The sequence below is a fragment of the Oncorhynchus gorbuscha genome, linkage group LG08, assembly GCF_021184085.1.
Source record: "Oncorhynchus gorbuscha isolate QuinsamMale2020 ecotype Even-year linkage group LG08, OgorEven_v1.0, whole genome shotgun sequence".
NCBI classification, from domain to species: domain Eukaryota; kingdom Metazoa; phylum Chordata; class Actinopteri; order Salmoniformes; family Salmonidae; genus Oncorhynchus; species Oncorhynchus gorbuscha.
The window spans coordinates 37516593-37530938 of NC_060180.1; the positions used below are offsets into that span (position 1 = coordinate 37516593).

Here is a 14346-nt window from a genome sequence, read left to right on the forward strand (position 1 = left end):
CGCCGCTTCCTGTGTGAGGCAGGGTCATACTCTGCGGATGTTGTAGAGCATGAACCTACAGGAACGGGCCACCGCCTTGATGTTAGTTGAGAACGACAGGGTGTTGTCCAGGATCACGCCAAGGTTCTTAGCGCTCTGGGAGGAGGACACAATGGAGTTGTCAACTGTGATGGCGAGATCATGGAACGGGCAGTCTTTCCCCGGGAGGAAGAGCAGCTCCGTCTTGCCAAGGTTCAGCTTGAGGTGGTGATCCGTCATCCACACTGATATGTCTGCCAGACATGCAGAGATGCGATTCGCCACCTGGTCATCAGAAGGGGGAAAGGAGAAGATTAATTGTGTGTCGTCTGCATAGCAATGATAGGAGAGACCATGTGAGGTTATGACAGAGCCAAGTGACTTGGTGTATAGCGAGAATAGGAGAGGGCCTAGAACAGAGCCCTGGGGACACCAGTGGTGAGAGCGCGTGGTGAGGAGACAGATTCTCGCCACGCCACCTGGTAGGAGCGACCTGTCAGGTAGGACGCAATCCAAGCGTGGGCCGCGCCGGAGATGCCCAACTCGGAGAGGGTGGAGAGGAGGATCTGATGGTTCACAGTATCGAAGGCAGCCGATAGGTCTAGAAGGATGAGAGCAGAGGAGAGAGAGTTAGCTTTAGCAGTGCGGAGCACCTCCGTGATACAGAGAAGAGCAGTCTCAGTTGAATGACTAGTCTTGAAACCTGACTGATTTGGATCAAGAAGGTCATTCAGAGAGAGATAGCGGGAGAGCTGGCCAAGGACGGCACGTTCAAGAGTTTTGGAGAGAAAAGAAAGAAGGGATACTGGTCTGTAGTTGTTGACATCGGAGGGATCGAGTGTAGGTTTTTTCAGAAGGGGTGCAACTCTCGCTCTCTTGAAGACGGAAGGGACGTAGCCAGCGGTCAGGGATGAGTTTATGAGCGAGGTGAGGTAAGGGAGAAGGTCTCCGGAAATGGTCTGGAGAAGAGAGGAGGGGATAGGGTCAAGCGGGCAGGTTGTTGGGCGGCCGGCCGTCACAAGACGCGAGATTTCATCTGGAGAGAGAGGGGAGAAAGAGGTCAGAGCACAGGGTAGGGCAGTGTGAGCAGAACCAGCGGTGCCGTTTGACTTAGCAAACGAGGATCGGATGTCGTCGACCTTCTTTTCAAAATGGTTGACGAAGTCATCTGCAGAGAGGGAGGAGGGGGGGAGGAGGATTCAGGAGGGAGGAGAAGGTGGCAAAGAGCTTCCTAGGGTTAGAGGCAGATGCTTGGAATTTAGAGTGGTAGAAAATGGCTTTAGCAGCAGAGACAGAGGAGGAAAATGTAGAGAGGAGAGAGTGAAAGGATGCCAGGTCCGCAGGGAGGCGAGTTTTCCTCCATTTCCGCTCGGCTGCCCGGAGCCCTATTTTCTTAACTCTTCTTGAACTGCACTGTTGGTTAAGGGCTTGTAAGTAAGCATTTTACGGTAAAGTCTACACTTGTTGTATTCGGTGCATGTGACAAATAAAGTTTGATTTTATTTAGACTACATTCCTAAAAAAAGTGTACTTTTTACATTAAAACATTTGACCTGACACCCAAAAGTACTAGTTACATTTTGAATGCTTACAGGACAGGAAAATGGCCTAATTCACACACTTATCAAGAGCACATCCCTGGTCATCCCTACTACCTCTGATGTGGCAGACTCACTAAACACATGAGTAGTGTGTAAATTATGTCTGAGTGTTGGAGCATGCCCCTGGCTATCTGTAAATACATGTAAAAAAATCTGATTTGCTTTATATAAGGAATTTGAAATGATTTATACTTTACTTTTGATACTTAAGTATATTTAAAACCAAATACTTTTAGACTTTTACTCAAGTAGTATTTTAGGGCGGTGCACAATTGGCCCGAAGCCGTCCAAGTTAGGAGAGGGTTTGGCTGGGGCAGGCCGTCATTGTAAATAAGAATTTTTCTTAACTGACTTGCCTAGTTTAAAAAAAAGAAATGGGTGACTTTCACTTTTACTTGAGTTATTTTTTATGAAGGTATCTTTACTTTTACTCAAGTATGACAATTGGGTACTTTTTCCACCACTGGCCTCGTTATTGTGTTTATTGTGTTACTATTCCCTTTTTTATTTAGCAAATATTTGTCTTACTTTTTAACTCTAGATTGTTGGAAATGGGCTCGTAAGTAAGCATTTCACTGTAAAGTCTACACCTGTTGTATCCGGCGCATATGACCAATAAAATGTGATTTGTATGTAGGCAGACGATTGTCTACCAAATTGTAGCAATATCGGGTTTCGTGAGATTGGCCCACCCCCACCTACAGCCAGGCATTATTGTGCACTGTCTGAGTTTAGGGTGTGTGTCACAACATGTATCAATTTAACCACTTTTGCCGTAAAACATTTTTACACAACCATCCATTTCATTCATGGGACCTTAGAGATATGGAAAAACATGGTTGTGTTATAGCCTAATAAGGAACAGGGCTGGCAAAAGGGCTCTGGCCAGGACACCACCCCCAGTCGAGCAAGACGTGCCCGCTAAAGATTTGTCAAAGAACAAACAATGACAGTTGTTGTTACAATTGATGCTGCACCAAGACATTTTGCACTCTGACATGATTCTACAGAGATTATTTTGACACGTGAAAGAGTGCCTCCTGTTGGTACAAATAAAATTATAATCTAGGAAATGACATTTTCCAAATAATGTTTAGGTATCTTATTAATGCAAATTCATTGTGAATAGCGTGTATGCATAACACTCCACCATCGAATGTATGAATAAAATCAAACAATATGTAATAATAAAATTATATTTACACTTTGACTACTCAGACGTTGGTTGAAGGAAGGCGTTGCTGAAGCGAATTAGTGAGGAAAGGGAAAATGGCGGACCTCGAAGACGTTACACTGGACGGGAGGCCGCTACAATCTCTACGGGTGGCGGATTTGAAAGCTGCTTTGGAGGAGCGGGGGCTTCCTAAAAGCGGACAGAAAAATGCTCTCATTAAGAGGCTCAAAGGGGTGAGTTTTGTTAAGAATTTGAGGTCGTTTGTAACCTGCAGTCGCTAAACATCGGTGTTGCTAGAGACTGGCCGATGCTTGCCTTGCAGGCCGGAGTGCTTGCCTAGTTTAAAAAAATAAAATAAAAATAATTACTGTGTGCTGTTTACTTTCTGATAATGTTTTGTCGTTGTTGGAAGCTTTGCTATGTTCTACCATTTGAAACTGCTTGTTTGTTGAATAAGTTGTTCACCAAAGTTTAAATTGACGTTTGTTGTTTATGCGAGACACGGCTGGTAGCTAACGTTAGCTGCTAGCTACTGGTAGTTTTGTCGTCTGCGGCTGCACGGTCCGCGCTTTGTTGGTGTGCACGAGTTGGGGGGAGGTTATACAACGTGGACGCGCCTGTAAAGTAACTTGCTATCTACTGTACTTGAAGCTAGCAAGCTTTGGAAGGCGTAGTAAACAAAATATGAATGAAGGAATTCATGGATTAATAAAAGTAATCTAAACGTTTTGGGGCCCGGATCTTCGGGGAATTATTCCTTCTTTGTATAATTAGAAGATGTAATGTTAGCAATCCAAGTGAATTGCAAGCAGCTTGAGATGCAAACAGCTAACGTTAGCTAACAACCAGTGTCGCTTTCAAGTGTAGTTTAATCAATATAGCTAACTAGCTACCTCTCAGTTGAAAATTATTTGTATTTAGTCGATACCGGACAGTATTTTTTAATTTTTTATTTCATCTTTATTTAACCAGGTAGGCAAGTTGAGAACAAGTTCTCATTTACAATTGCGACCTGGCCAAGATAAAGCACATACAACAACACAGAGTTACACATGGAGTAAAACAAACATACAGTCAATAATACAATATAAACACGTCTATATACGATGTGAGCAAATGAGGTGAGATAAGGGAGGTAAAGGCAAAAAAAGGGCCATGGTGGCAAAGTAAATACAATATAGCAAGTAAAACACTGGAATGGTAGATTTGCAGGGGAAGAATGTGCAAAGTAGAAATTCAAATAATGGGGTGCAAAGGAGCAAAATAAATAAAATAAATACAGTAGGGAAAGAGGAAACGAGAGGTATATGCTTCTGCTACTACAAATATTTTATATTGAATTCGTTTTGTGAAAGCCCTCTTAGTGTGAATGTTTTCTAATGAGCCCATCATGTAACTAGCTTAACATGATTATCAGATGCAACAATTAATAATTTATTGTGTGAAAGTCTGTTTACTGTTTTGTGTGCTGTGTGTGTGTGTGATCATGTATTATGTTTGTGACAGGCTCTCATGCTGGAGAACCTCCAGAGAACCTCACACCATCACATAGGACTGCAGCCAAACTCCCAGGTGAGAGTTACTGTATGAAGAAGTTGCATGAGCCATAACAATTCAATCAGCTCCTTGTGTAGATATTTGTCAGTTTCTCTAATTACTTCTTCAATGGGTTGGATATGGGCAAGGATGTCCTTCTGTAGCTCAGTTGGTAGAGCATGGCGCTTGTAACGCCAGGGTAGTGGGTTCGATCCCCGGGACCACCCATACGTCGAATGTATGCACACATGACTGTAAGTCGCTTTGGATAAAAGCGTCTGCTAAATGGCATTTATTATTATTATTATTATAAGTCTTATGGTCTGTCTGATTATTTCAGATTGGTGAAGAGATGAGCCAGAATAGCTTCATTAAGCAGTATCTGGCAAAACAGCAGGAGCTCTTGAGGCAGCGTCTTGAGAAAGAGGCCCGGGAAGCAGTCGAAGATGATGGTAAGTTGGCAGTTTACTTCCTCACGTTTACGTATTGGCTTGGGGTTTAAGCCTGAGTAGTTTACATGTCAGTTCTATGCCTGTCCTGAGCGCGGTTCCTTTATAAATCAAATCAGGTCAGCTACTCATCTCTTGCTCAGGGTACTTTGTCTCATTAGATTTCACTACTATGTTTTTCCAGATACAGACCAAGAGGACCACACACAGGGCAATAACAGCTCTGCCTGTGCTGCCCCAGACCAGGTTAGTTGCAGACTAATCGCTGTATTCTTTCTATTTTTAAGAATCTCCAGTGGTGTAATCATTTTTCCCTTTGCATTCCGTTTTGTAACTAAAACAAGAGTGTCTAATGGGCAAATTCAGCTAGGTCCCTCCCTGTTTTCATTCCTTTTGCAAACAGAATCTGTGTAATGAATACACACCCCTGTTGTGCAACTTGCACGTTTGAGAGAAGCTTGCACGTCTGAGAAACTTTCATGATTAACACAATCTTGCATGCAGTTTAATGTATGCCTGAACAACTGCATGTATGGGAGGAACTCTGGTATAGTCCTGCAACAAACTCAATCTCATCTCCCTTTCCGTCCTCATCAGGATGACGTACCAGTGTTGGTTGACCAGCACAAGCCACTTGGCCCCTCCGAGGGAGAGGGACTAGCAGGCCCTGCAAGCGAGGGAGAGGGACACAGGGCCAAAGACGGCCATGTGTCTGGTCCACCTGCCTCTACCTCTCCTACCTCTGCCCCTGCTGCCGTTGCTTCTCTGTCTGTGTGTGTAGCTGATGGTGAGCAGCGACCGGAGAGAGTCCCAACCTCTAGCCAAGTCCCAGCAGATAGCGATGATGACAGCGACGGAGGTGACGAGGATGGCGAGGATGAGGACTGGGATAGCGGTGCCAGGAGGAGGAATCTAGGAGAGCCACCAAGGGGCCAGCTAGCAAGAGAGAGGTCTGAAGGATCCCGACAACCCCCACAGCACAACCCCCCCCCCTGTTGTCTCCGCAGCTTCGACAGCCTACCCCTCCCCCGTCCCCTCCCCCAGAGTTATCATTCCCACTGCCTGATACCCCTAAACAAAGCCCCCCCTAGTCCAGGTGAGCTCCCGGCTAGGCAGCGTACTTCCAGTACCTCCAGCTCTGGCTCCTCTAGCAGTGGCAGTCGTAGTAGCAGTCCAGAACCACAAAGCAACGCAGAGCGCAAGCCTGGCCCACTGACCCTGCTGGCACGCAAGATGGCATCAGAAGGCGCCTTCTCTGGAGTTGGGTGGCATGGACGTGGGGAGGCAGAAAGGCAGGACAACAATGCTGCAACTGCAACAATATTTCCTGGTAGAGGTCCTCAAGAGGGCACAGTGTCTGCCATCACCCACACAGCCAATGCTGCAGCCAGTTTGCCCTTCCCCAGTCTGGTTCCAGTTAACAACCAGGGTGTCCTTGGAGGCCATCTATCTCACAGTCAAGTTCCTGTGAGTGTGCTTAGGCCCACTATAATGGAAGAGAGAGATTCTGCATGGCAACAAGAAAACAAGGAAAGGGAGCTGCAGGCAGAGAGCGAAAGAGAAAAGGCCCTTGAGCAAGAGAGACTTAGAGCCGTGGAGCTGGAAAGACAGAGAATATTTGAGCAACAGCGTGCCATGGAGCAAGAGAGGGAAAGAGCTTTGGAGCGAGAGAGAGGGGAGAGGGAGAAAGCCTTGGATGCTGAAAGGAAGGAGAGGGAAAGGGCTTTGGAGCGAGAGAGGGCACAAGCTCTTGAACAAGAGCGGGAGGAAAGGGAGAAAGCTTTGGCAGAAGAGAGGGAGAAGTCTGAGGCAAGAGAGAGGGCCCTTGAGCTTGAGAAGGCTGTGGAGTTAGAAAGGCAGAGAGTCATGGAACGAGAGCAAGCTTTGCAGCAAGAAAGAGAGGAGAGGGAAAGAGCTAAAGCTTTTGAGCGGGAGAAGAGGGAAAGGGCTCTTGAGCGGGAGCAAGTTCTTGAACAAGAAAGGGTGGAGACAGCGAGAGCGTTGGAGCAAGAAAGGGTGGAGATGGAGAAAGCCTTGGAGATGGAGCGCATAGAGAGGGAAAAGGCTTTGGAGCAAGAGCGAGTTGAGAAGGAGAAAGCTTTGGAGCTAGTGAGGCAGAAAGCTTTGAAGCGGGAACAGGAGGAGAGGCAGAAAGCGCTGGAGCTAGAGATGCAGGAAGCGCTGGAGTTGGAGAGGCAGAAAGCGCTGGAGCTAGAGATGCAGGAAGCGCTGGAGCTGGAGAGGCAGAAAGCGCTGGAGCTAGAGAGGCAGAAAGCGCTGGAGCTAGAGAGGCAGAAAGCGCTGGAGCTAGAGAGGCAGAAAGCGCTGGAGCTAGAGAGGCAGAAAGCGCTGGAGCTAGAGAGGCAGAAAGCGCTGGAGCTAGAGAGGCAGAAAGCGCTGGAGCTAGAGAGGCAGAAAGCGCTGGAGCTAGAGAGGCAGAAAGCGCTGGAGCTAGAGAGGCAGAAAGCGCTGGAGCTAGAGAGGCAGGAAGCGCTGGAGCTAGAGAGGCAGGAAGCGCTGGAGCTAGAGAGGCAGGAAGCGCTGGAGCTAGAGAGGCAGGAAGCGCTGGAGCTAGAGAGGCAGAAAGCGCTGGAGCTAGAGAGGCAGAAAGCGCTGGAACTAGAGAGGCAGAAAGCGCTGGAGCTAGAGAGGCAGAAAGCGCTGGAGCTAGAGAGGCAGAAAGCGCTGGAGCTAGAGAGGCAGGAAGCGCTGGAGCTAGAGAGGCAGGAAGCGCTGGAGCTAGAGAGGCAGGAAGCGCTGGAGCTAGAGAGGCAGGAAGCGCTGGAGCTAGAGAGGCAGGAAGCGCTGGAGGAAGAGAGGCAGGAAGCGCTGGAGCTAGAGAGGCAGAAAGCGCTGGAGGAAGAGAGGCAGAAAGCGCTGGAGCAAGAGAGGCAGAAAGCGCTGGAGCAAGAGAGGCAGAAAGCGCTGGAGCTAGAGAGGCAGAAAGCGCTGGAGCTAGAGAGGCAGAAAGCGCTGGAGCTAGAGAGGCAGAAAGCGCTGGAGCTAGAGAGGCAGAAAGCGCTGGAGCTAGAGAGGCAGAAAGCGCTGGAGCTAGAGAGGCAGAAAGCGCTGGAGCTAGAGAGGCAGAAAGCGCTGGAGCTAGAGAGGCAGAAAGCGCTGGAGCTAGAGAGGCAGAAAGCGCTGGAGCTAGAGAGGCAGAAAGCGCTGGAGCTAGAGAGGCAGAAAGCGCTGGAGCTAGAGAGGCAGAAAGCGCTGGAGCTAGAGAGGCAGAAAGCGCTGGAGCTAGAGAGGCAGAAAGCGCTGGAGCTAGAGAGGCAGAAAGCGCTGGAGCTAGAGAGGCAGAAAGCGCTGGAGCTAGAGAGGCAGAAAGCGCTGGAGCTAGAGAGGCAGAAAGCGCTGGAGCTAGAGAGGCAGACAGCGCTGGAGCTAGAGAGGCAGACAGCGCTGGAGCTAGAGAGGCAGACAGCGCTGGAGCTAGAGAGGCAGACAGCGCTGGAGCTAGAGAGGCAGACAGCGCTGGAGCTAGAGAGGCAGACAGCGCTGGAGCTAGAGAGGCAGACAGCGCTGGAGCTAGAGAGGCAGACAGCGCTGGAGCTAGAGAGGCAGACAGCGCTGGAGCTAGAGAGGCAGACAGCGCTGGAGCTAGAGAGGCAGACAGCGCTGGAGCTAGAGAGGCAGACAGCGCTGGAGCTAGAGAGGCAGACAGCGCTGGTGCGAGAACAGGAGAGGGAGACAGCGCTGGAGCAAGAGCGAGTTGAGAAGGAGAAAGCTTTGGAGCTAGAGAGGCAGAAAGCTTTAGAGCGGGAACTGGAGGAGAGGGAGAAAGATAGGGAGAAGAAGGCAAGGGCTTTGCACCAAGAAAGAATTGAAAGGGAGAAAGAAAGAGCCTTGGAGAAAGAAAGAGTGGAGAGGGGAAAAGCTTTGGAACGTGAGAGAGAGGAGAAGGAGAGTGCTTTAGAACAGAAGGCCCTGCAGAGAGAAAAAGAGGGGGAGTGTGTTTTGGAACAAGATAAGGAAAGGGCTATGGTGGCTGAGAGGGAGAGTCATCTTCCTCCATGGAAACGTGGTCGTGAGATTGGTCTTACCCCCCTGCCCACTCCTCCCCTCTCCACAGGAGCAGGTAGAATGGCGGCAACAGAGGAGGGTGGGGAGCCCCACGTGCCATCCCTACCCCAAACAGCATCGAGAGACAACCAGCCAGTTGAATCTGGTACGCCCTTGTCACCAACTATAGCAACGCCTCTGTCACCCCAGTCCTCCTTCAAGAAGTTCCGTTTCTTGAGAGACCCCCCAGTTCTGTCCCAATCTTGCTCTGCATCCCTGGTCATCAAGAGGCCCCGTACATTCTCTGACAGCCCCCATACTCAGGCCTCCGCTCTCCAGTCCCCAAGAAAACCTGGGGAACAAGAGCAGGAAAGTACTCTGCAGGGGTCCAAGCTTTCTTCTAGACAGGCAGCATCACAGATGCCTGCAAGACAGGGGTTCCTTTTTTCTGGACCAACTGCAGCAGACACGTCAGACACAACAGGGCCAGAGACCCCAGTGATTGCCACACTAGGCAAGAGTCCTGAAGAAGAAAAGGCTAAGGAGCTTGTGTCAGAGGAGCATGTCTTAGCAGATAAGGAGACAAACAAACAGGAAGTGGGAGAGATAGCCAGAGGTGCTAAACGGGTGGATGCAGGAAACGTCCCCTCGGGTCCAGCAGAATCTGTGGTACTTCCCTCACCCCCACCGGAAGAGGGCAATGTAGACCGGGGAAGGGAGAGAAGTCAAAAGAAACAAGAGAAGCGGGGAAGACGAGCTTCCTCATCCAGTGATTCCTCAGATTCTGACTCTGGGTCATCCTCCTCACGCTCGTCTGGTTCATCTTCGTCCTCCCAGGGCAAAACTCGCACCACTCCCAGTGGTAGAAAGGTGAGTGGTCTATAGGTGTTCTTTCACTCAGTCAGTGGAATAACAATGATCAAACCCAAACAGCAATATGGGAAAGTAAATGTTCATTAACTATGTAGTACTTGGATTTTCTTTTTAGGTTTCTCTTTTGGTTGTTTTTGGTTTTTATTCTGTCAGGGCCTAGGTTTGACAGGACCACCCAAGCAGTGACAATCAATGGTACTTTGAAGATCTGAAGACGTTATTTCATTAATGTTTCAAGGGAACCTTGTCCAAATGTTCAAGATGTTTACCAGAACGGTTTCTGATTTATGAATTACATGTTTTTCTGAAGTTGTGAAAGATGGAGGAAAAGTTATATTTCAGTGTGAAAATACAGTACCGGTCAAAAGTTTGGGCACACCTAATCAAGAGTTTTCCCTTATTTTTCCTATTTTCCACATTGTGAAATAATACTGAAGACATCAAAACTATGAAATAACACATATGAAATCATGTAGAAATTGGGACAAATTTCCACCGGTCTAAAGTCCATTGCTTGTGTTATTTGGCCCAAGTAAGTCTCTTCTTCTTATTGGTGTCCTTTAGTAGTGGTTGCTTTGCAGCAATTCGACCATGAAGGCCCGATTCACACAGTCTCCTCTGAACAGTTGGTGTCTTTTTACTTGAAACATTTATTTTGGCTGCGATTTCTGAGGTGCAGTTAATTGTTGATTTCTGAGGCTGTTAACTCTAATGAACCTATCCTCTGCAGCAGAGGTAACTCTGGGTCTTCCTTTCCTGTGGCGGTCCTTATGAGAGCCAGTTTCATCATAGCACCCGATGGATTTTGCGACTGCACTTGAAGAAACTTTCAAAGTTCTTGAAATGTTCCACATTGACTGATCTTATTTTTATTTCACCTTTATTTAACCAGGTAGGCTAGTTGAGAACAAGTTCCCATTTACAACTGCGACCTGGCCAAGATAAAGCATAGCAGTGTGAACAGACAGCAACATAGAGTTACACATGGAGTAAACAATAATTAATAAGTAATGATGGACTGTTGTTTCTCTTTGCATATTTTAACTGTTCTTGCCATAATATTGACTTGGTCTTTTACCAAATAGGGCTATCTTCTGTATACCCCCCTACCTGGTCACAGCACAACTGATTGGCTCAAACACATTAAAGAAGAAAGAAATTCCACAAATTAACTTTTAACAAGGCTCATCTGTTAATTGAAATGCATTCCAGGTGACTACCTCATGAAGCTGGTTGAGAGAATGCCAAGATTGTGCAAAGCTGTCATCAAGGCATTTCAGTATGCAAAGAAAAATAAACTATACTGTTTCTCTTAAGATTAGTAAGCAAATACACAGCAAATATATTAAAGGAACAAAAACGAATACATTTATTAGCATCAAATCAATAAAACAAATTGAAAGGTTGTAGTTATTAGGATAATATAAAGGATAGCAGGTGGCTACTTTGAAAATTTTAAAATATTTAACACTTTTTGGTTACTACATGATGTCTTCAGTATTATTCTACAATGTAGAAAATAGTTAAAATAAAGAAAAACCCTTGAATGAGTAGGTGGGTCCAAACTTTTGACTGGTACTGTATGTTGTCATAAAGTACATGGTATAGCTTGGTATAGATTCCTCTTGCTGGAATCTCTTTAGGTCTACTTCTATATCACACAATGGTGGTGATAAAATTACGTGATTATTACGTCTGTCATTTTTACTTAATAGCCTAGTAGTCAAGCAGAGACCACTTTAAGGAGACAATGATGCCAAAACACAAACTCACAATGTTTATTGTAACCATATTAGAGGTCGACCGATTGTGATTTTTCAACGCCGATACCGATTATTGGAGGACCAAAAAAAGCCGATAGCGATTCATCGGCCTGTTTTTAAAAATACAAAAAAATACAAAATAAAAATGGTAATAATGACAATTACAACAATACTGAATTAACACTTATTTGAACACTTAAGATCAATAAAAACCAATATAGCTTCAAATAAATAATGAAACATGTTCAATTTGATTTAAATAATTCAAAAACTATGTGTTGGAGAAGTAAAAGTGCAATATGTGCCATGTAAAAAAGCTAACGTTTGAGTTCCTTGCTCAGAACATGAGAACATATGAAAGTTGGTGGTTCCTTTTTAACATGACACTTCAATATTCCAAGGTAAGAGGTCTTAGGTTGTAGTTGATATCGTATTTATAGGACTATTTCTCTCTATACCATTTGTATTTCATATACCTATGACTAGTGGATGTTCTTATAGGCACTATAGTATTGCCAGTGTAACAGTATAGCTTTGTCCCTCTCCTCGCACCTACCTGGGCTCGAACCAGGAACACATCGACAACAGCCACACTCGTAGCAGCGTTATCCATCGCTCCACAAAAGCCACGGGGGGAATAACTACTCCAAGTCTCTGAGCGAGTGATGTTTGAAACGCTATTAGCGCGCACCCCGCTAACTAGCTAGCCATTTCACATCGGTTACAACAGCCATTAGGCTGATAGGCTTGAAGTCATAAACAGCGCTGTGCTTGTGAAGACCTGCTGGCAAAATGCACTAAAGTGCTGTTCGAATGAATGCTTACGAGCCTACTGCTGCCTACCATCGCTCAGTCAGACTGCTCTATCAAACCATAGACTTAATTATAACATAACACACAGAAATACGAGCCTTTGGTCATTAATCTGGTCGAATCCGGAAACTATCATTTCGAAAACGAAACGTTTATTTCGGTGAAATACGGAACGGGTGGCATCCCTAAGTCTAAATATTGCTGTTACATTGCACAACCATCAATGTTATGTCATAATTACGTAAAATTCTGGCAAGTTACGTAAAATTCGGGCAAAAATTCTGCCCAAGCTGTTGCATGTACCCGGACTCTGTGTGCAATGAACGCAAGAGAAGGGACACACTTTCACCTGGTTAATATTGCCTGCTAACCTGGATTTCTTTTAGCTAAATATGCAGGTTTAGAAATATATACTTCTGTGTATTGATTTTAAGAAAGGCATTGGTGTTTATGGTTAGGTACAGTCGTCCAACGATTGTGCTTTTTTTTTCGCAAATGCGCTTTTGTTAAATCATCCCCCAGCGTTGCATCGATTATATGCAACGCAGGATACGCTAGATAAACTCGTAATATCATCAACCATGTGTAGTTATAACTAGTGATTATGATTGTTTTTTTATAAGATAAGTTTAATGCTAGCTAGCAACTTACCTTGGCTTCTACTGCATTCGTGTAACAGGCATTCTCCTTGTGGAGTGCAACGAGAGGCAGGTGGTTATAGCGTTGGATGAGTTAACTGTAAGGTTGCAAGATTGGTTCCCCGAGCTGACAAGGTGAAAATCTGTCGTTCTGCCCCTGAACAAGGCAGTTAACCCACTTAAACTTGAAACCGGCCCTAATTAATAGGCCATTCTGATTAATCGGTTGACATCTAAACCATATGTTGGTTAAATAAGGGATGTATGCTTAGAACTGTGACTTGACCTGCTCAAATGTATGATATTCTCTATCCTTTAGCCTGAGAAACCTCAGACAAAAAACATATCCCAGGATAAGGAGACAGTTAGTCAACTTGAGGAGTCAAAGGAGTCCCCAAAAGCACCCCAGCGCAAAAATCGAGTACCTGGGGAGAAGGACATGATCATCGATGGAGCCAGACACGGCAAGGTCAGCTGAGATTTAAACTGTAGTCTCTTTATTCTTTACAAATCTCTACATCTCTTTATTCTTTCCCCTTGTTTTTACAAAATTGTTCTTCCCCTCTCTAACACTACCCCCCTTTGATGACCATCAGAAATTGTTTGTTGGAATACCTGCTGGACAAGACAATGAGCAGAAGGACAGCGAGGGAGAGGAGGAAATGACAGACACTACAAGGTCTGTTTACAAAATTGCTGCAAAAGACACACACATATACTGAACAAAAATATAAACGCAACAATTTCAATGATTTTTCTGAGTTACAGTTCTTATAGACATCAGTCAATTGAAGTAAATTTATTAGTCCCTAATCTATGTATTTCGCACAACTGGGCAGAGTTGCAGCCATTGGTGAGGTGCAGCCAACCCACCCACTGGTGAGCCAAGCCCAGCCAATCAGAATGAGTTTTTCCCTACAAAAGGGCTTTATTACAGACTGAAATAATCCTCAGTTTCATCAGCTGTCCGGGTGGCTGGTATCAGATGATCCCGCAGGTGAAGAAGTCTGATGTGGAGGTCCTGGGCTGGCATGGTTACACGTGGTCTGCGGTTGTGAGGCCGGTTGGACGTATTGCCAATTTCTCTTATGGTAGAGAAATTAACATTACATTCTCTGACAACAGCTCTGGTGGCATTCCTGCAGTCAGTATGCCAGTTGCACGCTCCCTCAAAACTTGAGACATCTGTGGCATTGTGTTGTGTGACAAAGCTACACATTTTAGTGGCCTTTTATTGTCCCCAGCACCAGGTGCACCTGTGTAAGGATCATGCTGTTTAATCAGCTTCTTGATATGCTACACCTGTCAGGTGGATGGATTATCAGCATACCACCCTGAATACAACTGCTGGCTTGCTTCTGATGCTAAGCAGTGTTGGTCCTGGTCAGTTCCTGGATGGGAGACCAGATGCTGCTGGAAGTGGTGTTGCAGGGCCAGTAGGAGGCACTCTTTCCTCTGGTCTAAAAAAAAGATATC

At 46.0% G+C, this 14346-nt stretch overlaps 1 protein-coding gene across 1 annotated transcript in view; it reads left to right on the plus strand.

The window, feature by feature from the left end:
- Positions 1–2870: 2870 nt before the first annotated feature.
- The window catches only part of acin1a (apoptotic chromatin condensation inducer 1a), a 33248-nt gene continuing 21772 nt past the window's right edge, over positions 2871–14346 (plus strand). The window contains 9 exon segments of the mRNA XM_046359330.1: positions 2871–3026; positions 4300–4365; positions 4670–4781; positions 4963–5024; positions 5376–5762; positions 5765–5860; positions 5862–9653; positions 13190–13339; positions 13467–13549. Coding sequence (XP_046215286.1) covers positions 2889–3026; positions 4300–4365; positions 4670–4781; positions 4963–5024; positions 5376–5762; positions 5765–5860; positions 5862–9653; positions 13190–13339; positions 13467–13549 — 4886 coding nt within the window. The 5' untranslated portion in view covers positions 2871–2888.